The 25,287-nt window shown below is 38.5% G+C and overlaps 1 protein-coding gene across 1 annotated transcript in view; it reads left to right on the top strand.

The window, feature by feature from the left end:
• The window catches only part of Trim24 (tripartite motif containing 24), a 93,234-nt gene that overhangs the window by 10,865 nt on the left and 57,082 nt on the right, over window positions 1–25,287 (top strand). The window contains exon 2 of the mRNA XM_013021552.1: window positions 24,363–24,481. Within this exon, the coding sequence (XP_012877006.1) occupies window positions 24,363–24,481 (119 nt within the window). The remainder of the gene's footprint in view (window positions 1–24,362; window positions 24,482–25,287) is intronic.

Genomic DNA, 25,287 nt, shown 5'->3' on the forward strand with positions numbered 1-25,287 from the left:
ATTCCTCAGCACCACATAAGCAAAAAGAAAAAAGCCGGAAGTGGCGCTGTGGCTCAAAAGCGCTAGCCTTGAGCTGAAGAGCTGAGGGACAGCGCCCAGGCCCCGAGTTCAGGCCCCACGACCGGACCCAAAAAAAAAAAAAAAAAAGATGTAATTGGAAAGTTCAGACAACTCTAGAAAAGTTTACTTCTGAAGGGGAGGAAAGATATAAGGGATCACCAGAAGTGATAGAAATAGGAAGTTAAGGAAGATTTCTTGTGTATTTCTGTTTTTATAAAACAAAGTCTTAAGTACACTTCAATGAAATTAGAAAGGCTCTGCATAAGTGATTTTTTTTTTTTTTTGGTAGGGCATGGAGTTTGAACATAGGGCCTTGGGTGCTATTCCTGAGCCTCTTTGCGCTCAAGGCTAGTGCTCTACCAATTGAGTCACAGCTCTGATTCCAGTTTTTTGAGTGGTTAATTGAAAATAAGAGTCTCATGGAGACTTCTGGCTGGCCAGCTTCAAATCTCAATCCTCAGATCTTAGCCTCCTAAGTGGCTAGGATTACAAAAGTGAGCCACTGTGCCTGGGTTTGTTTTGTTTTGTTTGTTATTTGGGGGAGTATTTTCTATTTCTTTTTTTTTTTTTTTGATCGGTCGTGGGTCTTGAACTCTGGGCCTGGGCGCTGTCCCTTAGCTCTTCAGCTCAAGGCTAGCACTCTACTACTTGAGCCACAGCACCACTTCTGGCTTTTTTCTTTTTGCTTATGTGGTGCTGAAAAATCAAACCAGGGCCTCATGCATGCAAAGCAAGCGTTCTGCCACTGAGCCACCTTCCCAGTCCCCCTGCCCCAGCTTCAAAGGGACATCTAGAATCAAATATTCTACAGTCAACAGCCCAAAAGTAGAATTTCTCCTGAGAATAGAGTAGGCTAGCAGCATCTCTCTCAGTAATAGTTGAAACAAGGAGGGTTGTATATTAGGTGCAGGTTTCTGAATATGTACTGGAAGTCATAGGAAAGTCTGAGGCAGCTGGGACAGCTAGTCCTTGTGGTTCTTGGAAATGGTGAAAGAGCAGAGCCTCACACTGCAAATAGACTCCTGCAGACTAACACAAGTAGACCAGAGTAGGAAATTGCTAATGAAGAGAAAAGACTGCTGGGTGCTGGTGGCTCATACCTGTAATCCTAGTTTCTCAGGAGGCTGAAATCTGAGGATCAAGGTTCAACCCAGGCAGGAAAGTCAGTGAGACTCTTTGTCACCAATTAACCACCAGAAAACCAGAAGTGGCACTGTGGCTCAAAGTGGTAGAGTACTAGCCTAGAGCAAAAGAGCTAAAGGACTGCACCCAGGCCTTGAGTTCAAGCCCCACAACTGACAAAGACTGGGATACACATTGGAACGAACAGTTGCGAGAAGTGTTTATACTAAGGTACACAGATTTGAATGCTATGATAAAAACTTGAGAGAGCTCTGAAACTCTAAATGTAGGAAAGTTATCTTGTTATCTTAAAGTATTTCTACTCCCTTGTTATCTTAAAGTATTTCTGCTCCCTAAGTGCTACACTGTTATAAGTAAATAAAAACTTTACTGTAAATTGTAGGAGGTGCTCAATGTAGTCTTTTACCCTTCAGGGATTACACAGAACAAAAGATAAAAAGGATGAAGATACTCTGAAAAATAGACCGGATGCTTTAGAGGACTAGTGAAAATCCATTTCTACAATATAAGCTTAGAAAATAAAATGTGCTGGGAAAAGACAACATATCTAACTGTTGTGGCACATCCTTGTAATCCCAGCCCTTAAGAACCTGAGATAGGAGGATCTTGAGTTTAGATCAGTTCCAGTAAGACCCTGATTCAAAACACTTAAAAAGAAGGATGGCCTATAGACACATGAAGAAATGCTCAACATCCCTAGCCATAAAAGAAATGCAAATCAAAACAACATTGAGATACCACCTCACCCCGGTTAGAATGGCTAAAATCAAGAACTCTAATGACAACAGATGCTGGAGGGGATGTGGACAGAAGGGAACCCTACTGTATTGTTGGTAGGAGTGTAAACTTGTTCAACCACTTTGGAAAGCAGTATGGAGGTTCCTCAAAAGACTCCACATAGAGCTCCCCTATGACCCAGCAATCCCACTTTTGGGCATTTACCCAAATGATCACAAACAAGACCACACTAAAGCTACCAGCACAACTATGTTTATTGCAGCATTGTTTACCATAGCTAAGATATGGAACCAACCCAGATGCCCCTCAGTAGATGAATGGATCAAGAAAATGTGGTATATATACACAATGGAATTCTATGCCTCCATCAGAAAGAATAACATTGCCCCATTTGTAGGAAATGGAAAGACTTGGAAAAAATTATATTAAGTAAGCCAGGCCCAAAGAAACATAGGTCCCATGGTTTCCCTTATTTGCAATATCTAGTATATGTCTGAGTCAAGCAGAAAAGGTCCAATAAGGTGATGTTAGGGAAATGAACCCTAAGATATGTATTCAATTGTTTCTTAACACATTTGTAAGCTGATTTCTTTGTTGCTTTGTATGTCCCTCCCCCACAGTATAACCCCTGCTTTCACTGTATTTGATGTTGGTATAATTTGTGGAGGGGAAGGGGAAAAACAAATCATTTAAATAGGGATACAGGTGGACCCATTGCAACAATGAGATGTACGAGTCATTATGTTGAAAACGAACTTTACAACTTTGGTGCGCGGGGGAAGGATGGGAATGGATGGGCAGGGGAAACAAAGGAGGAGGCTACAATGCTTGATAAGAAATGTACTCATTATCTTGCCCATGTAATTGTAATCCCTCTGTACAGTATTTTCACAATAAAAAAAATAAAAAACACTTAAAAAGGAGGGGGGCTTACTCCTGTAATCCTAGCTACCTTTGAAGACTGAGTTTGATGCCAGTTCAGGAAGACAAATCCAACAGACTCTTATTTCCAGTTACCAAGCAAAAAATCAGAGGTAGATGTGTGGCTCAAGTGGTAGTGTGCCAGCCTTGAGCATAAGGCCCTGAGTTCAAGCCCAGGACACTACAGAAAAATAAAAAGGGGAGGATTACACCACATCCTTACAGGAATTGAAATAGGTTAGTACTACCAAAACATAGTCTAGGATTCAGAGGAAAAGAACATACTTAGGGAATCCATTAAAAAAAATATATACTAGATTACCTAACAATGGTCAGACTATGAAGCCTTCTCCAACATCAATATTTGAATCCTAAAGACAATAAATAAAGAAGGTTTTTAGATTTTCAGGAGGAGAAGATAACTTGAGATTTTTATACCAAGCTAGGTGATCTTCAAGTATAAATTAGACCCATTAAACATTTTGAGGATTTGACATTTTATTTATTTCTTTGTGTATACTTGGTTTTTTTTTTCCTCTAAACATTTGAGAATAAGTTGTAGACAGTATGACCTAAACATGTCAATATGTCTCCAGTGGGGGCGGGGGGAAATCTGCCGGACATGGTGGCGCACACCTGTAATCCTAGCTACTCAGGAGGCTGAGATCTGAGGATCGAGGTTCAAAGCCAGCCCAGGCAGGAAAGACCCTGAAACTCTTATCTCCAATTAACACTCAGAAAACCCGAAGTGGCATTAGCCTTGAGCTGAAGAGTTGAGGGACAGCGCTCAGGCCCAGAGTTCAAGTCCCATGACTAACCATAAAGAAAACAAAAATCCTTCACTGAGGTAAGATTAACACACTTGTGTGTACTTAAATGTGATAGTTGGTGAATTTTGGCATGTGCAAAGATATTCTCTTGTGCAAACACAGTATAAGCTGGATGATGGTGGCTCATACATGTAATCCTAGCTAGTGAGGAGGCTGAGATCTGAGGATCATTGTTCAAAGCCAGCCAGAGCAGGAAAGTCCATGAAGTCCTTTTCTTCAACTAATGAGCAAAAAGCCAGAAGTGGAAGTATACTCAAATGGTAGAGGGCCAGTCTTCAGTATAGGAAAAGGTAAGGGACAATGTCCAAGTCCTAGTACCACACACACACTGCAACATACAAACCCCCAAAGCAAAACCAGAAAAACCTCAGAGGGGGCAGTGGCAAGCCAGGGATTGAGCTTAGTTAGATGAAGCCCAGGGACAGAGAAGTTCTTTGGTGGTTTTGTGGTTTGTACACCCAGTGGTCTGATAAGAAGACAGAGGTCCATGTGCCAGCCTCAGCTGACCCTCCTTTCACATGCAGGGAGGTGGGGGGAAGCTCAGCCTAGGTGTGGTGTCTGTAACATAGAGGGGCAAAGCTGATGAGCATATCTGATATTATACCTACATTCTTTAGCATTCTTGTACTTTATATTAGCCCACTCCATTGCTATAATTAATAATTTATGTAAAGCTTCCTCTTTTCAAATTGTGGTTTCTCTCCTGATCATGTGCAGACTGAGCCATCAGGGGGCAGCACGGGTTGGTGGGCCAGTTGAATATCCATGGTGGTGGTGGTTTTGCTTGTTTTCTTTTTCTGTCTTGGGGTGGGGTGCAAGGGGCATGCCAAAATGGAGGGAGGAAGGAGTGAACAAATATAGTCATGGTATTCAGAACACACTATTTGGAAAATGAACTAAGCAACTTGTAAGTAGGAGTAAGAAGGGGAAAGTGAAGGAAAGGGTGATGTCCAAAAAGAAATGTACTCATCTGACTTGTGAAATGGCAACCCCTTTGTTATACCATCATAACAACAGTTAACATTATACACACACACACATATTTAAAGTTGAATATCCATGTATAAAATTATATTGTAGTTACATCTGATATAGAAACTCCAAATGGGGGCTGGGAATGTGGCTTAGTGGTAGAGTGCTTGCCTAGCATGCATGAAACCCTGGGTTTAATTCCTCAGTACTACATAAACAGAAAAGCCAGAAATGGTGCCTGCAGTCCAAGTGGTTAGCCTTGAGTAAAAGAAGCTCAGGGACAGTGTCCAGTTCAAGCCCCAGGACTGGAAAAAAAAACCAAACCAAAACAACAACAAAAACCCTCCAAATGGGCCACAAATCTAAATTTTAAACTATGAAAATTTAAGAACAATGGAGAAAACGTTAGATAAAGGTTTCTTAGATAAGGCACAAAAGAACAATCCAGAAAAAAGTAAATTAATTTCATCAAAATAAAAGACCTGAAGTTCCATTCAGAAACAAACAGGGTGGCACAGAAAAAATACAAGATAAAGGAAAGGGCTGCTTCTCCCAAAAATAGGAAGACTTTTAACATGGGGCCATCCCAAGGACACAAGTATGAACCTGAGGGAGTTCTTACTGCCTTAGGACAATTTTGTTATCAAAATTAATTAAAAGGAACTGAACGAAGAATTGAATGAAGAGTAAAGTAGATTATACCATATTGAAAACTTTCACACATCTCTAATGATAAATAAGAAAATGTCATTTGTACAATTATCAACTAATGAAGTGATTTAATGATTGTAATTTTGCAATGACTGTAATAACTGATGAAAGCAAGAATCATTAATAGTGTCAATCTGAGTTCTTTGTGAACCTAATATTCAGACACTAAAGTATCTCCTAGGAGGTTAGTTATTAACTGTTAAGAGGGTTTAGGGACTTATCCTCATAAGGCAAAACCTGGTGACTACTCCTTAAACAAGTAATCAAAACCAATGCTAACAATCATGTGTTTCCCTAAAATTAACGACATGTTTTTGTTTTGTTTTTAAAGTGAAAATGATACAGGATCTCAGCCTCCTGACTAGCTAGGATTATAGGCATGAGTCACTGATACCCAACAGATATCGCTGTTTTTAATAGACTATTCTTTCACTACCTCATTTTTATAAGAATGAAGTATAAGATGTTGTGTCTGGATTTATTTCTGGGCTATTTTGTTCATATTTTAATTTACTTTTACATTGATACCATGCCCCCCTGAGTTTATATATAAAAACTAAGAATTTTCTTGTTTTTTTGTCAGTTTTGGGGCTTGAACTCAGGGCCTGGGCTCTGTCCCTGAGCTTTTCTGCTCAAGGTTAGCATTCTATCAGTTTGAATTACAGCTCTAGAGCCTCTGGTCTTCTGGTGGTTGATTGCAGGACTTTCTTGCTCAGGCTGGCTTTGAACCACAATCCTCAGATCTCAGCCTCCTGAGTAGTTAGGATTACAAGTATAAGCCACCAGTGCCCTACCAAAACTAAAAATTTTATGCTAGCAAAATAACCAGAAAGTTGTTCTGTGGGGAATTCTTGTGTTTAACTGTAGAACTGAGTTTAATAGCGATGAGGGATAGCAAGGAGGTATAACATGATGTTCATTTGTATAGCTCAGGAGCAGAAAAAACAGTTCACAAATCTTTCCTCAGGAAGCTATTAGAGAACAAATTTCAGACAACCAAGAAATGGTTTAATAGGCTCCTTGATTGAAGAACCAGGTCATCAAAGCATATTAGTACTTTAAATAGTTGCTAAGGGACATGAGCTGGAAAGAGTATGGAGGGAGGAAAGGAGCTGATTTCTATAGTGGCCATAATGGTATCTTTAGGCACTATTTAATAGGGGTCTAAGAATGTCATTATGAGAATAAATAATATTTGGGGAGAGAGGTTGGGGAGTTAAAAACACTAGCAGAATAATTTATGTATTTTGTGACAGAATGAAACTATGTTACTTATATAAGTATACAGGCATAATTGTCCTGTTCAGAGAAAAAAAAATTCAGGTTAACTAACAGAATTCAACTTTGCGCTCTTCACAAGATGTAACCACAAAACTGAAAGATTCAGAAAAGAATAAGAAGTTGGGCAAGGATATGGTAGACAAATAAAATTCGGTTTACAATTCTGAAATTACACAAGGCAGGATTCAGGCCAGGTATCATTAAAAAGGTGGGACACGTAATGAGAATATAGTATTAGGTATATGGATAATTACTATGCAGAACGGATTGTGCTTTTTACATTGTGTGCATACAGGTAGTTCACTTTTTAACATAAATACCATTTTGCAGTTTGCTTTTTTAAAAAAGGCTGCAGGAGTATTAAGAATTACACATTTACACTCAGAGAATTATAATAGTCTCAGTTCAAGATCCAGTAAGCAAAATTGTATAAGGCTATCAAGGACTTAAGCAAAAACTGATTTTTATGGTTATATACTACATACAGTAGAGTATACTGTGTAAATATATGAGACATTTATGAAAAATTATTTGGGATACAAAGACTTAATATATATATGTCCTTCAAATAGATCTTGTATTCTATTTTGGCATTATACATGTATAAAACTGTAGGAATATAATGCACATCACTGGATTGCCAGTGGGACTGCAGAATTATAAAACTATGGAAGAGGATTTGGCACTGTTTATCAAAATTGTGAATGTACTTTCTCATTGACACATAGTATCTACTTCTAGGAATATATCTCAAAAATCCAATTGAAAAAATATAAAACAATGTTTGCCCAGGGATATTTTGCTACACAGTTGGTAATAAGGAAAGCTTAATGTGAAAAGCAATAACTGACTGCTGGAGTCAACTATGATATATCACTGACTAGAGAAGAAAGAAAGATCTCTCTTATTATAGTGTGAATTCCAAGATGGGTAGTCAAACGGAAGCAGCAAGGTACAGGGGAATTCGTTTTATTTGCTATCTCGTGTGTGTGTGTGTGTGTGTGTGTGTGTGTGTGTGTGTGTGTGTGTACGCACCTGTCCAGGGGCTTGAACTCAAGGCCTGGGCATTGTCTTGGAGCTTTTTTTACTTATGTGTGTGTGTGTGTGTGTGTACGCACCTGTCCAGGGGCTTGAACTCAAGGCCTGGGCATTGTCTTGGAGCTTTTTTTACTTATGGCCACAAGTCTACTGCAAGCATTTGGTGGTTAATTGGCTGGTCTGGAATGACAATCCTCAGATCTTAGCCGCCTGAGTACCATAGATTACAGGTGTGAACTACAGCTATTAGCTACCTTTTATAGCAAGTGTGGTTTCTGTGTATACTTCTTAGAATCTTTTTAGAGAGAGAAAATACTAAAAAAGAGAGAAAATATACATTTGTATTTAAAAGATGTAGTGGAAGAATAAGTAAAAGACTAAAAAGGAGCGGGGAGCCTATGGCTCACACCTGTCATCCTAGCTACTCAGGAGACTGAGATCTGAGGATCATGGTTCAAAGCCCAGGCAGGAAAATCCATGGGACTATTATCTCCAATTAACCACCAGAAAACCAGAAGTGGCTCAAAATGTCAGACTGCTAGCCTTGAGCGAAAAAGCTCGGTATAGTACCCAGGCTCTGAGTTCAAGCCTCATGACTGGGGGTGGGGGGTGAGGGTAAAAACAAGACTATAAAAATGGCTACCAGTGGGGGCAGGAGAGAACAGAAGAATTAGGGATGAAAACTAGACCCCTGTAATGTGACTTACATTGCTGTATTGACTTTAGAACTATGTAATTACTTTATAACTAGCCTGAAACCAAGCACCAATCTCCCAACCCCTCCCAAAAGAAAAACCAATGAGTAGCATTATATATTAGTGAGATTGTTTTATAAACATGTAAATTGTTTCAATTGATTTTAAATAACTATATTTGTAAAGCATTCTTGGTAAGCTATGTCAAGCATAGAAAGAAATATTGCTTCACTTATGGTTATTCTGTGTAACCTCTAGTGGTTATAATAGTGTGGTTATTTTGAAATTATTTAGATTTCATGTGTCGTAACACATATAGTTAATTATCTTAATGGTGTTAGACAAAGGAATACCCAGTATAATTATATCAGTTTCAGGAAGGAAGCTTGTAGTAAACTTGACAAAGATTAAAGCTAGAAGGACTTCAGATTTCAGAGGATATAGCTGAGGAAACAAATGTAAAATTCAGAGATTACCTGATATATTTGAACATAAGGAAAGGAATTGAACTCAGGCCCTGGGCTCTGTCCCTTACCTCTCTATGCTCAAGGCTAGTGCTGTACCACTTGAGTCACAGTGCCACTTTGGCTTTTTCTGAGTAGTTTATTGGAGATAAGAGTCTCATAGAATTTCTTGCCTAAGTTAGCTTTGAACCATGATCCTTAGATCTCAGCCTCCTGAGTAGCTAGGATTACAGGTGTGAGCCACCAATACCCAGTTAGGAATTTGTATTCTTGTTAGAAAGTTTGATTTACTTTAGTGATAAATACCTAAAAAACTAAGCAAACATTTTGCACAACATTTGCAGACATTTCGAGAATGACATTGATTGAGAAAAACAATTGTGATATGCTCTGAAACACAGTTGTGAATTTTACTGAAAGTTCTCTTAATCATCTTATTGCATGCGTGTGTGCGTGCATGCATGTGTGTGCATGTGCGCGCACACATGAGTGCCAGTACTGGGACTTGAACTCAGGTTCTAGACACTTAGCTTTTATGCTCAAAGCTGGCACTCTACCACTTGAGCATACCTCCATTCTTCTGGCTTTTTGCTGGTTAATTGGAAATAGTCTCATAAACTATTCTGCCCAGGCTGGTTTCAAATTGTGAGACTCAGATCTCAGTCTCCTGAGTATCTAAGACTACAATTACAGGCTTGAGCCCCCCCCCCCCCTCCATCAGAACCTGGCTGTAGCAGATTTGTGTGTGTGTCTGTGTCTGTGTGTGAGTTCTAGTACCCAAACCTAGAGCCTGAGTACTGTTCCTGAACAGGCTAACTAGCACTCTACCACTTGAGCCACACCTCCACTTCCAGCTTTTTGGTAGTTAATTGGGGATAAGTGTTTCAATAGACTTTCCTGCCTAGGCTTTCCTTGAACCATGATCCTTAGATTCTCAACCTTCAGTAGCTGAGATTACAGGTATGAAGCATCCATACCTGGCTTTATAGTAGGTTTTGATAGCTGATAAAATAAGCCATTATATGTACTTCCTGATTATCACCACTGTGATCATTTCTCAGAAACACCTATTCATTATATCTTCACTGTTTGAATTATGTAAACTTCAGAATTAACCCTTTAAGTTCCACAAAAATAATCAGGTATTAATTTAGAATATGGGGAATTGATAAATTGATTTTAGCAGAGTTTATATATGTATAATGTTGAGTTTCATATGCCATGGCTTTGATACATGGCTTATGTTTTCTTTAATGACTAAACGTTTGTAGTCAGGCTCACGGGGATTTTGTTGTTGCGGAAGTACTGGGGATGGAACCTGGGTTACACAAGTCTAGGCAAACACTGCCATTGAGTAGCATTCTCAGGCAGCTCAGGGATTTTACATGTTTTCTCTTAGGATTTTTCTTAGGTATTTAGTAGGTTTTGTTGTTATTAGAAATCATTTACATATACACACTCATAACATTTTAATTGTACACTTTTGTTCCTGGTAAATATTCAAATTGGAAATGCCCATTAAGATCTGAGGTGCCACAGTGGAATGAGACTCAAATTTCAGAAATTACTTGGCAAAACTCACTTTTTTTTTTTAACTTCTTTTTTTTTTTTGGTCGGTCGTGGGGCTTGAACTCTGGGCCTGGGCGCTGTCCCTCAGCTCTTCAGTTCAAGGTGAGCACTCTACCACTTGAGCTACAGCGCCACTTCCAGTTTTCTGGTGGTTTATTGGAGATAGTAGTCTCACGGTCTCTCCTGCCCGGGCTGGCTTTGAACCGCCGATCCTCAGATCTCATCCTCCTGAGTAGCTAGGATTACAGGCGTGAGCCACCAGCACCCGGCTTTTTTTTTAACTTCTGCAGAATGGTACACAACCAATAAGTCAACAGAAGCAAGAAGCACACTGGGCAAGCAGTTGCTTCAGGGTTTTGCTTTTTGTTTTTTTTGTTTTTTAATTCTACTTTATTGTAAAAGTGGTGTGCGAAGGAGGAGTTACAGTAAGGTAATGAGTACATTTCTTTTCAAACACTGTTACTCCCCTGCTTTTCCCCCCTTTCCCCTGCTTTTCCTCCTACCCCCTCTCTCCTGCCTGCTCCGTATTTCAGTTAATCAGAAGTCAGGGTCACAGTATTATCACAGAACTATCAAACAAACCATATTAGATATCTTTGGTTCTTGATCTCAAAAGAAAAGCTTTCAGCATTGCATTACTAAATATGAAACTTGCTGTAGGTTTAGGATTTAATGAGTATGGCCGAACACACAGTACACAACATTGGACAGATGAGATCCACAGTAGTTTATTAACTGGATGGCCTTTACTCACAGTTCTGGAGAGGACATTACAGACAAGGCTCCCAGGAGTTGCACTTTAGATAAAGTGAAGAAGAGAATCTGGGAGGTGATTCTTGCTTTCTTTATGCCAGTTCTGGGGTTTGAACTCAGCCTGAGCATTGTCCCTGAGCTTTTTCACTCAAGGCTAGTATTCTACCACTAAAGCCACAGCTCTACTTCCAGCTTTTTTTGTGTGGTTAATTGAAGATATGTGTCTCATGGATTTTTCCTTTTAGGGGAGACTTTGAATCCTGAGTAGCTGTGATTATAGAGTGAGCCTGTAATATTAGTGGTATTATTAGTGGTATCTATTTATTTTGCCAGTCCTGGGGCTTAAACTCAGGGCCTGGGTACTGTCCCTGGGCTTCTGTTGCTCAAGGCACACCCTATCACTTGAGCCACAGTGCCACTTCCAGCTTTTCTGTTTATGTGGTCCTGAGGAACTGCAAGCCCTCTGCCACTAAGCCACATTCCCAACCAAGTGATATTATTCTTTACACATCTTTTATGATTTGATTTGCTACTCTTTTTTTTTCTTTCCCCTTGGTCTGGACATACCAGTTGCTTTAAGTTTACTGATTCACTGAATTGCTACATTGATTTGAAATAATTGTGAAACCAAAGAAGTGATTTATTTGATTTCTCATTTACATTTGTAGCACTGATAATCTTTTTGCCAGTAGTAGAGCTTGACCTCTGGGACTGTCCCTCAGCTCTTCAGCTCAAGGCTAGCACTCTACCACTTGAGCCACAACGCCACTTCCAGTTTTCTGGTGATTAATTGGAGATAAGAGAATCATGGACTTGACTGCGTGGGCTGGCCTTGAACTGTGATCCTCAGATCTCAGCTTCCTGACTAGGATTACAGGCACAATCCACCAGCACCCGGCTAGCATTGATAATCTTCTAATGTTGTACCTCTCAATTACTTTCAGATTATGGAAATGTATACCATTTCTGACCAGCAGATACAGGGAATATTGATAAAGAAATGCTCATGCAGTAAAATAATCCTTTATTTCACCTAGGAGCAAGGAGTGAATCTGACAGAGATAGTAGAGATAGTAATATCAGGAGGTGTACATTTCTATGCTCAGATTGTCCCCAGGGTAAATAAACAAAAGGGGCACAGTCCCAGGTAGATAGCAATGTCCAAAAGTGCTAAGATAAATACTCTCAGGCATTCATTACTGTCTTTTGACAGGATTACTGCAGAAGGACAGCCAGTCAGTCACCACAGGGCTCTAGGGTTCCCACATAAATAAATACATCTTTATAAAGAAAACAATAGTACCCTAATTACAAAGGCAGATGGCTTCACACACAAAAATGATGTTAAATCTTACAATAAGAAGTATACCAATTAAAACTTGGCAAGATAACTTTTTTACCTATCAGGCAGTAGTTCAAAAATTTATCAATGTATTTTGAGACTTTAAGAAATAGAATAGCATACATTTCTAATGAAAATACATATAATTTCTAAAATATTGTAGGGCCTTTTATCATTTGACCCACTTGTAGAAATCTTTTTTTTTTTTTTTGATCAGTCATGGGGCTTGAACTCTGGACCTGGGTGCTGTCCTTGACCTCTTCAGCTCAAGGCTAGCACTCTACCACTTGAGTGCAGTGACACTTCCAGTTTTCTGAGTGAAATCTCAGATAAGAATCTCACAGACTTTCCTGCTGGGCTGGCTTTAAATAGAGATCATCAGATCTCAGCCTCCTGAGTAGCTAGGATTACAGGCATAAACCACTGGCCCCTGGCTTTTAGAAATCCATTTTAAATATACATCTGCTGTTTATGAAGAGTCATGTAGACAGTACTCATTATGTTATTTGTAATAGCAAAAGATTGGAAATATCCATCAGAGGACATTTGCTGTATAACCATGATATGATACAATCTACACAGTGTGAGGAAAGCAAAAAGTAGGTTTATATTTACTGATAAGAATGAATATCAGGGGCTGGAATGGTGACTCAGTGGTAGAGTACTTACCTTGCATGCATGAGGCCCTAGGTTCGATTCCTTAACACCACATAAGCAGAAAAAGTCAGCAGTGGCGCTGTGGCTCAAGTGGTAGAGTGCTCACCTTGAGCTGAAGAGCTGAGGGACAGCGCCCAGGCCCAGAGTTCAGGCCTCATGACCGACAAGAAAAAAAAAAATGGCTATCAGAAAAAGCTTTAAGTAAACAAGAGTACCAAGACCATACATACTATGTCTACCTTTTCATGTAAGAAAAGAAAAATGTTTGTGTACAGAAACTTGTAGGAAAAGAAAAGGTCTAGGAAGAATAAATTTGAAAACAAGGTTTAATTGAAGTAAAGTAGCACTTGGAACTGAGTGATTTTTTTTTAAACTTTTGAGCTCATGTAAGTGGCTTATGTATTTATAAGTAAGCTTCTATCAGCATTTTTACTTTTATGAAAAAGGGAAATCTAAACCTAAAAGTAAATGAACTTGTGAACCTAAAAAAAAAATCTATCAAATTGGCAACATCACAGTATATTGTTGGTTTTCTTCTCAAGTCTGTCTGTTTTTAAACTAGAGAATCTTATTGAATCTTTAGTTTCTGCTGAGTTTAAGATTCTGGCCCACAGGTTCTTCTCACTTGGAAGATAGCACTGATTTCCTTTGTTGTTGCTGGAAAGATGTTGGCTATCTGGTTTTCATCTTTTTTATTTTCCTGAGAAGCCATCCATTTTCTTTGCTTTTAAGATTTGTATAATACATCTTATTTTATTTTGGATTCACTCATTCTGAAAATGTTGTAGAATTTATTATTTTCTACAGATTTCTTTGAGACTCTGATTAAAGACTTGTTATACATTCTCTATGTATATACCTATTTTTGGATTCTATTCTGTTCTCTTATGTGCATTTCTAATCTCATCTGAATACCACTCTTCTTTTTTTGCTGATACTAAGGATTGATCTTTGGACCTTAGAGCCTCACCCTTGGTTTTTTTTGTTGTTGTTGTTTTTTTGACGATTCTACTCTTCCCTCAGCCTCCCAAATACTGGTATGTTATAGGCTTGTATCACCATACCCAGCCCCTCCCTGTCTTCATTACTCTAGCTTTATACTAAGTCTTGGAATCACATTGCATAAATCCTTTAATTTGTTATTTTTCATAATTTTAGAATCAATTTGTCAATTTTTACAAAAGCCTGAGGAGATTTTAATGGGGATTGGAGTTTTGGAGAATTCAGCCATATTGAGTCTTCCAATCCAAGAACATCTTTAATGTATCTTTTAATTAGATCTGCATTAATTTTTGTTTTGTGGTTTTCACTATATAGGTCTGGCACATGCTTTGTTAAATTATCCCTATTTCATACAGTCTTTTGTGGAGTCTTGAAGATTTTTTAACATGTACCGTATCATTGGCTGTGAATAGAGTTTTATGTCTCTTTCAATCCATTGGCATTTTTTAACTTGCTTTTTTTGTACTCATCAAAATAGCTTTAAATAGGAATGAAGAGCATGGGCATCTTTGCTTCTACCATTGAGATAGATCCTTGGTCTTTTTGTTTGTTTTCTTGAGAATCTCCCTATGTACTTCATGCTGCTTGAACTCATTCTTTATGTAGCCTGGTTGGCTTCAAATTCTGTATCTTTTTTCCTTAGTCTCCAAGTACTGGGAGCTCATGTAATTATCCTTTACATATATTTCTGTATTTGCCTTTCTAATATTTTGTTCATGATTAAAAAATATTAGTTCATGAGTTATTGATCTCTAATTATCTTTAAATTTTTTTAATTGTTATTATAAAGGGGATGTACAGAGGGGTTAAACTTACCTAAGTCAGGTAAAGTTGGACAATGTCACTCCTTTGCTCCCATATCGTCCCCTGTATCATAGTTCAGTTTCAGCATAGTGTCCAGTGAGTACCACTGCTGCATTTGTTCACCCTCTGATTATCTGTCTTTATAGTGACTAGCTCTCATTTTAGTGCCATGCATGGTAATACTGGTCTCAAAAGTTGGAAAGTGTTTCTTTCTGGCTTTTCTAATAGAGTTTAGTTAGCAATGGTGTCTTCTTTCAGAATTTATTATAATTTAACAGTGGAGCTCTTTGGGTTTAGAGTTATCTTTGTGGAAAAGTTTTTAATTACAAATTCCATTTATTTTACTGAGATAGGCCTATGTAAGTTTTTTCCTTTTTTTCCAGAAATTTGAGTAATTATTTGTCTAAGGATGAAGCCACTTAATCAAGTTGTTCATAATACTCCCTTACTACCTTTATATGATCTATGGCAGCTGAAGAAATGGCCCTACTTTTTATATTTCTGATTTTGGTAATTTTTCTTTCTATGTTATTAATTTTTATTGACTTGTTAAGAACTTGTTCTGGTTTCATTGATTTTTTTCCTCCTCTCTGTTTTTCCATTTTCTTTTTTTTATTGATTTCTGCTCCTTACTGGTTTTTTCTTTCTTTAAACTTAATTTGCTCTTTACCTAGCTTCTTGAGATAGAAGCTTAAGTCAGATTTATAACCATTCTTTTTTTTTGGGGGGGGGGAGGGAGTCCAGTCATGGGGCCTGAACTCTGGGCCTGGGCGCTGTCCCTCAGCTCTTCAGCTCAAGGCTAGCACTCTACCATTTGAGCCACAGTGCCACTTCTGGTTTTTTTCTTTTTGCTTATGTGGTGCTAAGGAATTGAACCCAGGACCTCATGCATGCAAGGCAAGCGCTCTACCACTGAGCCACCTTCCCAGCCCCAGATTTATAACTATTCTTAACAAATGAACTATGTAGAAGGAATTTGTATAATTCCCATATATTTGAGGATTTTCTAATTCTGTCTGTTATGATTTCTAAGTTAATTTCATTTTAGTCATGGAGCATTGTATGTTTTTAGTTCTTCTAAAATATATTTTATTGTTTACAACATGTTTTATTTTCTGCTGACATTGCATGTTCCTTAAAGGTTGGTCAAGATCTGATTCAAGTCTTCTATATCACTTGATTTTTTTCAACTGGTATATTGATTATTGAGAAGACAGTGGAAATTGTCAATTATAATATGAATTTGTCTGTTTTTTCTTTTCTGTGTGTGTGTGTGCCTTACTGTAAAGTTCTGTTAATTAGGTTTATTTGCATATAGGATTACATCTTCTTGAAGAATTAACCCCTTTATCATTCAGCAGTGTTCTCTAGTGTGTGTCCTTGTTTGAAGTCTACTCTCTTTTTTTTCTTTTTGTCAGTGGTGGGGCTTGAACTCTGGGCCTGGGCACTGTCCCTCAGCTCTTCAACTCAAGACTAGCACTCTATCACTTGAGCTACAGTGCCATTTCTGGTTTTCTGAGTGTTAATTAGAGATAAGAGTCTCACAGACTTTCTTGCCTGGGCTGGCTTTGAACTGCAATCCTCAGATCTCAGCCTCCTGAGTAGCTAGGATTAAGGCATGAGCTACCATGCCCGGCTTTTTTTTTTTTTAATATTTATTTATTTTGCCAGTCCTGGGGCTTGAACTCAGGGCCTGGACACTGGCCCTAAGCTGCTTCTGTTGCTCAAGGCTAGCATTCTACCACTTGAACTACAAAGCCACTTCTGACTGTTTTTGTGGTACTGCACTCTAGCACTAAGCCACATTCCCAGCCTTGCTCATCATATCTTAAATTACATTTTTTAATCACTTGCTGAAGTCTAGTGAGACAGACTCAAACCACATATTTCATGAGATGGGTTTTTTATTCACAGATAGGCATCAGAACAGTAGAACTAAGCACACATTTGCAGACTAGTCCACCGAAGGATTAGGAAAACTCAGCCTAGGTTAGATTTGTCTTTGTACAAAGGGGCAGGTAAGCAGCTTCTCTCTTGGGTTTTAAAACCCAGGTTCAGCAATTCCTCTTGGTGGTGGCAGAATTAGCCTTGGCAGAGCTGTCCGTGTCAGGGGGAAAAAAAACCCAGTGTCAACATGATTCACTGGTGTAAAATATTGAAGAACAACCTGTTTGTGAGGGAGACAGCAGAAAATGGGATGTTACTACCAACTCCTACTTATCTCAAGGTACTCATCACTCACTGGCACATTCCACAGTTATTCTTGAGAAAATGTAAGAAAGTCTGAGAACCAACTCTGTCTGAAACCATTTGGAGTATTGCCATTGCCATGAGCATAAATGACTCAACTCTTCAGCTCAAGGCTAGTTCTCTGCCACTTAAGCCACAGCGCCTCTTCCAGCTTTTCTGCCTGTGGTGCTGAGGAATTGAACCCAGGGCCTCATGCATGTGAGGCAAGCACTCCACCTTCCCAGCCTCTTTTTGTTAGAATGTGTATTTACCCATACTATTTCTCTTTAACCTCTCTGTGTATATTTAAAAGTAGGTTTCTAGGCTAGTTGTGTAATTTAGGTGTAAACCACTTGCCTAGCACTTGTGACACTCTGGATTAGATACCCAACATCTCAAAAATAAGAATGTAAGGAGGTTTCTCATAGCTAACATTTACTTGAACATTTACTTGGCTCCTTTCTTATACAGTCATGATCTGCATAACATTTTGGTCAATGAAAGACCAGAAACAATGGCAGTTTCTAAAGTTATATAATGATTTTGCAACTATCTTAGTTTTTATAAGTATACCTTATGATTCCACAATGACAAAGCTCTAATGACACATTTCTGACAACATACTATTGTTGCTAAGAGATGTACATACAGCATGTATAAAAGGACCTTGCCAAAGCACTGATTTGTATCTTATAAATTTTCTCCTTTTTCTAAATTGTGTATATGTGTGAGAAAGAAACAGATACAGAGAAACAGACAGATGCAATAGACGCTAAGAAATCCATCTCATGGTTTGATTCTTTAACTCATTTTCTTCTTTCTTTTTTGTCCATCCTGGGTGGAGCTTGAACTCAGGGCCTGGGCGCTGTCCTTGAGTTCTTCCACTCAAGGCGCTCTACCACTTTGAGCCACAGTGCCACTTCAGTTTTTGAGTGGTTAATTGGAGGTAAGAGTCTCATGGAGTTTTCTTGTTCCGGCTATCTTCAAACCATGATCCTCAGATCTCAGCCTCATGAGTATTTAACTCTTATGTCTGTGATCCATACCACAATTTTTATTGATTTGTAGAACTGCACAACTAAAGAGGGGCTAACCAATCCTAAGTCCTGTAGAGGTTTAGAAACTAAAACTTTACAAAAAAAGGAATTAGCAGATCATTGTCATATAGCAAAACCCTAAAGCTTATAACATTTGATTTGTAGGAAAAAGAATAAAAGTGCATGCTAGTTAGTTCATTTTGAATCCAGTTACTTTTTAAGGTTGTAATTAGGGAGCTATCATTAATTTCCTACAGCAGTTATGTTTTATGACCTTATAATTAGATCCAAACAGGCTTTGTGATTCCACTCAACACAGAAACTTAAATTTAGAAGGGTAATGAACATATATAATCAACAGCTCTTTTCCTTTAAAATGCAGGCAGTGTTAGTTCCAACTTAATAAACAGTTGGTTTCCTTGTTTAGTTTGTTTCCAGCACATATTCTGAATTCCAACTGTTTGGTAAGAGAAACCATTTATAGCCTCTGCTTTACTATTTTTCTTTAAAGTTTACACCCTGCTTTCCTGTCTGATTTCAGATTTTTCCCTTTTCAAAAAGGGGAGTTGTCTAAGTCTCCATGGCAGTTCCACCGTTTTCTAGGATAGTATGGGGAAGGATAGCTTCCCCTAACTCGGGCTCTAATGTGTTTGCTGTGTAAAGTTTAGTTTTCCATTTTTGTTTGTTTTTGTACTGAAAGGTACACTTATGGTTTGAGAATGGAGTTCAGGTAGATGTGCAAGTTTGAGAATCACTGACTTTTTTACTTTGTTGTTCCTTCTTAGGTGGTGGTATATCTATGACTCTGAATTTATTTAAAGCATTGGTAGATCAATCTTGGAGGAGGTGTCTAGTAGATGAGGTCATGCTAGTCCTTTTGGAAAAAGTCAACACTTATCATCTGATTTTAGTTAAAGGGTACAGGACTTAATATACAGATTTACCAGGTATTGATCCAGATTATAGAGCCTTCATATGCATTTATGCATATCATTGCCTCAAAATTGTTCTAATGACTGTGAAATATTTACTAGAACACAGCAAGGTTTCAAATGCGGTTTTAACCATTGTTTTGATTGTTATGTGTTACTGTTTTACAGAACAGACTCAAAAGATTATGTCAATATTGTAAGCAATAAGACTAATCTAGGTCTGTAAAGTCCATGACGGTTTTTGGTCTTGTTTTGCCCTGTCTTTTCTTGTTGTTACGTTTTGTTTTTTTTGTGCTGGGGAGTTTGCATATGTTCTATCACTGAGATAAACCTTGAACCAACCTGTGTTTTTATTTAAATTTTTGCCTCTAGAAATCTGTACCAGATAGGACATGAGAGAGGATTCAAATCCCAGATTTGCTGTTTGGTATATGTGCCCATTGGCAGTTCACGGCAACACTTACCTCACCGGAGCTGAGGTGCTGTGAGGGTGACTGATTTTAGACTCTTCGAGTCTCAGTGCGAGGGCACTAGCAAGTCTTCAGCTTATGCCTCTGTTCTGGCTTTTAAAAGCTATTTAGTTCCAGAAAGCTAGACTTAATATTTAAGGAGACCTGCTTCTCCCATCCTCTCTGCTAAGCGTAGCCACTAAAATATAAAACAATTTATTTGGGTTTGACCCTTTAGTTTTGTTTTGTAGTACTGGGGATCAAATCTACTCAGAACCCTTGTACATGCTAAGAAAATGCTCTGCCAACTAAGCTACACCACCAACCCCTATTATGAAATGTAATGAGATACAATGTGTGTTCTTCTGGAACTTGTTTTCCATTTAAGATGTTTTTTCTGCGCTCAGTCCCTGAGCTCCTTTTTGCTCAAGGCTAGCACTCTACCACTTGAGCCGCAGTAGCACTTCCAGCTTTTTCTGTCATTAATTGGAGGTAAGAGTCTCATGGACTTACCTGCCTAGACTGGCTTCAAACCTCAATCCTCAGATCTCAGCCTCCTGAGTAGCTAGAATTACAGCGTGAGCCACTGGCATCCAGCTTCTTGAGGGCTTTTATAGAAAATACTGTCACAAACATTGTTGTTTTCTTTTTGTTTGTTTGTTTTGGTTGGTCATGGGTCCTGAACTCTGGGCCTGAGCGCTGTCCCTCAGCTCTTCAGCTCAAGGCTAGCCTTGAGCAAAGAGAGGCTTATGGACAGAACCCAGGCCCTGAGTTCAAGCCCCAGGACCAGAAAAAAAAAGGCAAAATTAAAAGTCCATAATCCAAATAAATTAATGAGGACATTTGGTAGAGTGCTGGAAAATATTCTCTATAAATTCCAGAAGTTGCCAAGCACCAGTGGCTGCTGATACTTGTAGTCATACCTACTCTGGAAGCTGAGATTTGAGGATTATGGTTTGAGATTTGAGGATCAGTAAAGTTCATAAGACTCTCATCTCCAGCTAACCTCCAGAAAGCCAGAAGTAGATCTGTGGTAGAGTGCTAGCTTTACACACAAAAGCACAGAAACAGCCACCAGGACCTGCATTGAAGCTTCTGAACCAGCCCCCCACCCCACCCCCCACAAAAAATGTCCAGATGTTAGAGCATTAATAGCTTTTAGAATTGGCAATCTGCTTTTCATCATACGGTGTAGCAAACAAGCTTAACAGTATATCCTGAGAGGTTTACCCTAATAGTCATGAAAAATTTGTCACATAAAAGGTTCAAAGTATATGGCCACTTTTATGAATGCCTAAGGTGGACCCAGATGATTTTGGCTCCAATCATGCAACATTCCATCTCTCCATGATGTTCTACTTAGTTGAGATCAAATAGTCTGCAGTATCTTTAATAATTCAGAATAATAATTCATCTTCACATCACCATGCCAATACTCCACAATACACCACAAGAGCTTTCCTTTCCACCTTCTCCCTCCCATCCCCATTGATAATTCCTTCCAACTTTGTCCTGTTACCTGTTAAGTCTTGTCATTTTACTAAAATGTGTAAGTGAAGTCTTTTGCAAGGGACCTTTAAAAATTGGCTTTTTTCCATTCAGACTGATGCTCCCAAGATCCATCCAGTTGATGTATATGCTGATTAATATTTTGGTTTTTTATGTTTTGTTTTGGTTTTGGTTTTTGTCTGTCATGGGGCTTGAACTCTGGATCTGTGTGTTGTCCTTCAGCTCTTCAGCTCAAGGGTAGTAGTGCTCTTGAGCCACAAAGCTACTTCTGATTTTCTAGTGGTTTATTGGAGATGAGTTTCACGCTTTTCTGCCCAGGCTGGCTTGGGACCATGAACCTCAGATCTCAGCCTCCTGAGTAGCTAGGATTACCGGCATGAGCCACGGGCTTCTGACCACTGATTAATATTTCTTGGTATAGATATACCTGTTTTTTAATCATGAACATTTTCAGGACTTAAGTATATTTCTCTGGAATACTCAGGAATGCACTTGCTGAGTTATATGGCAAACTTATGTATTAAACTATTAAAGCAGCAGCTGTTTGACTTTTTTTGGCAGTTTATAAGAAACAGTTCGTTCACATTTTTGCCTGTTTGATTATTACCCTCATTTAAAAAAAAATTTTTAGCTGTTCTAATAAGTATGTAGTGATATTTTACTGTGGTCATAGTTACATTTGGCCAGCAGCTAGTAATATTTGGAGCAACTTAGCATGAGTTTATTTGCCACAGTGAAATATGTCTTTTGCCCATTGCTCATTATTTTTGCTGTTGCATTGTGAGATTCTTTGTATAATATAAACCTGATCCTTTGTCAAGCACAAAATTTGCAGATATGTTCTCCCAGTGTGTGTGTGTGTGTGTGTCTTTTCATCTTCCTTATACTTTTATAGAGCAAAAAAGTTATTAATTTTGATGATCAGGTTCTCTAGTATTTTTTATTGATTGTATTTTTTGTGTTATGTTTTTTTGTTTTGTTTTTTTGGGTCCAGTCATGGGTCCTGAACTCTGGGCCTGGGCGCTGTCCCTCAGCTTTTCAGCTCAAGGCTAGCACTCTACCACTTGAGCCACAGCGCCACTTCTGGCTTTTTCTGTTTATGTGGTGCTGAGGAATCAAACCCAAGGCCTCATGCATGCAAGGCAAGCGCTCTACCACTGAGCCACCTTCCCAGCCCCTTTTTGTGTTATGTTTAAGAACACTTCCCCACAATTTTCTTCTAATTGTTTTGTAATTCCATAGTTTACATTTAAATCTGATGTACATTAAGTTAAACTTGTATGAAGTGTGACATTTCAGTTAGGTTCAGCTTTTTACCCTAGGACTACCCAGGTGTTGCTGTACAATTTATTGAAAAGACTTTCTTCCATTAAATTGCCTTCACATTCTGTCAGAAACCAGCTTGGCTTCCTTATGAGTTTCTTTGGGGGGTTTTCTATTCTGCCCCATTTATTTTTGTGTCCTCCCCAGTCTCCCTCTGTCTCAATTATTATGTTTATATACATTTCAAAAATTGGATGTTGTGATTATTGTCACTTTTTTTTCAAAATTGATTTAGCTATTCTAATGCCATTTTCCTTTCTATAGAAAATATTTAACCTGTCTACAAGTGCAAAAAGTCTTGTTGGGATTTTGATGGGAATGTATCAGCCAATAGATCAATTTGTGGGAAATTGACTTCTGTGTTGAGTCTTCAATTTGTGGATACTTTTATACTTGTCAGTATAAGGATACTTTGCAGTTCTACCAACCATTGGTTGAAAATACTGGTATGAGTCTGTTTCAGGTTTTCTATTCTGTTCTGTCTGTTCCTGTTGTCAGTAACACATACTCCTGATTATTCTAACTATAGTCATCTTTCATTATCTGGGGCAATAAGTTCCAGTCATTTAGCAAAATCCAAAGATGGTCAAGTCTCATATTAAATGGCATACTATTTCCATGTAGCCTTCAATCATCCTTCCTTAATATTTAACTAATAATCTCTAGAATATTTGTACTAACCAGTACAGTCTACTATGCTATGCTATACTATATTTTCTTAGGGATTAATAGCCCAAAATATCTGTAAATGTCTAGTACTGATGCAATATTTCATATGCACATATTGGGATCACACATCCTCTGTCCAGGGCACACCTCCAATGACCTTGTGACCTTCCACAAGGCATCTCAACAGTCCCTTTGCTTAAGTACCACCTTAACAACTGTTAGGTTTGTGGTTAAATCTCATTTATTAGGTGAGTGGCCCATGTTTGGGGAACATTCGCATTTTTGCCATCGTGAACATGAAGATGTCTTCATTATTTTTTTTTTTCGGTCATGGGGTCTGAACTCTGGGCTTAGGCACTGTCCCTCAGCTCTTCAACTCAAGGCTAGTGCTCTACTACTTAAGCCACAGGGCCATTTCTAGCTTTTTCTGCTTATGAGGTACTGAGGAATTGAACCCAGGGCCCCATGCATGCTAGGCAAGCACTCTACCACTGAGCCACTTTCCCAGCCCAATTTTTAATGTTTTTGAATGTAATAACTTTTAAAATAATTTCAAATCTTTAAACTTTTTTTAGTTTTGTTTTTGCTTATTTATTCTTCTGTGTCAGGCTTGAATTCAGGCTAGAGACCTCTTGCCATTAGCTTTTTTGCTCATGGCTAGCACTCTGCCTCATGAGTCACATTTCCCTTTCTGGCTTTTTGATGGTTAATTGGAGATGAGAATCTCAGATTTGTCTGCCCAAACTGATTTCAAACAGTGATGCTCAGATGTCAGCCTCCTGAGTGTCTAGGATTACAGGTGTAAACCACAAGCACCTGGCATGGTTTAATTAAAAATTTTGTTTGTTGTTTAATATATACATATAAAATTGATGTTTGGATTACTTTGTGTTTGTTCTTAATGCATTTCACTTAAAAATTCCTTGTTTGTAAAATCCTATCATTCTCTACATTCCTGTTTGAAAACCAATGCTAAAGAAGTCATTAAACAGTAAAACCAGTAGCCAGGGGGATATTTACTTGGAGAGAGAACATGACATTTAAGATGGGGAGGATTTATGGGCTGAAAGTGTGGCTTAAAGTGCTAGGCACTTGCCTAGCACGTGCAAGGAAGAAAGTATAATTTAAAAAACATGGAAATCATTAGAAACAGATTACACTTTAGAAGACATGTACTGGTTTAATACTCAATGTATTTGCACTAAAACTTAGAATGCAGTTTTGTCTTCCCCAGTTGGAGTTATCCGATGTCCAGTGTGCAGCCAAGAATGTGCAGAGAGACACATCATAGATAATTTTTTCGTGAAGGACACTACTGAGGTTCCCAGCAGTACAGTAGAAAAATCTAATCAGGTAAGTATATAAATCTCAAGCTTCTGTGCATTATGATGCAGCCAAAAATACTGAAGGATTCTGCCTAACAGGAGCCACACTTTAGACCTTTCATCTTGGTGTAGTAAGCAATAATGAATAATTCAACTAGGAAATCAAACAATTCAGAGCAGAAGCCCCTGCCTGGTTCCATCTCCCATGTCCTGGCTTCCTCCGCCATTGAGAAACACTATTGTATATTCAGCATTATTTCATTTCATTGTACTCAGTTAGCGTGTATTAATTTTTTTTTTTAAAGAAAGTCTTTTTGGCCGAGTGTAGTGGCATGTGGCATATGCCTGAGATATCAACAGTTGGGAGATTAAAGCCAGCCTTGCCCCGGTCAAGAGTAGCCTGGAAATCCCAAGCCAGCCAGGGCTATGTGATACGACCCCGCCTCTTACAAAAACACATATAATAATGGTAATAATGGTATTACTTTGAAAGCTTTATTTGGCAATATTGTACAAGCTCTTTGATTTAGATACCCCATGGTATCTTTCTTTTCTACTTCTCTAACCCACACTACAAATACTTGTTTTTTGTGAGGTTTTGTTTGTTGATTTTTTTTTTTTTTTGTGGAGAGAGAGTGTAGTACCAGGGCTTGAACTCAGGACATTGTGCTTGCTAAGCTGAGTTAATTTTGAGATGGAGAGATGGAGTTTAGTAAATGTTTCTGCCTGACATGTCCCTGATCCTCTAGATCTTGCCTTCTAAAGTAGGTTAGAGATGTGGACCCCCAGTGCCTTGGCATACCCTATCAATTTTCTTTTTGTAAAGCTGATGTA

Source organism: Dipodomys ordii, unplaced genomic scaffold, assembly GCF_000151885.1.
Source record: "Dipodomys ordii isolate 6190 unplaced genomic scaffold, Dord_2.0 Scaffold56, whole genome shotgun sequence".
Classification (NCBI taxonomy): Eukaryota; Metazoa; Chordata; class Mammalia; order Rodentia; family Heteromyidae; genus Dipodomys; species Dipodomys ordii.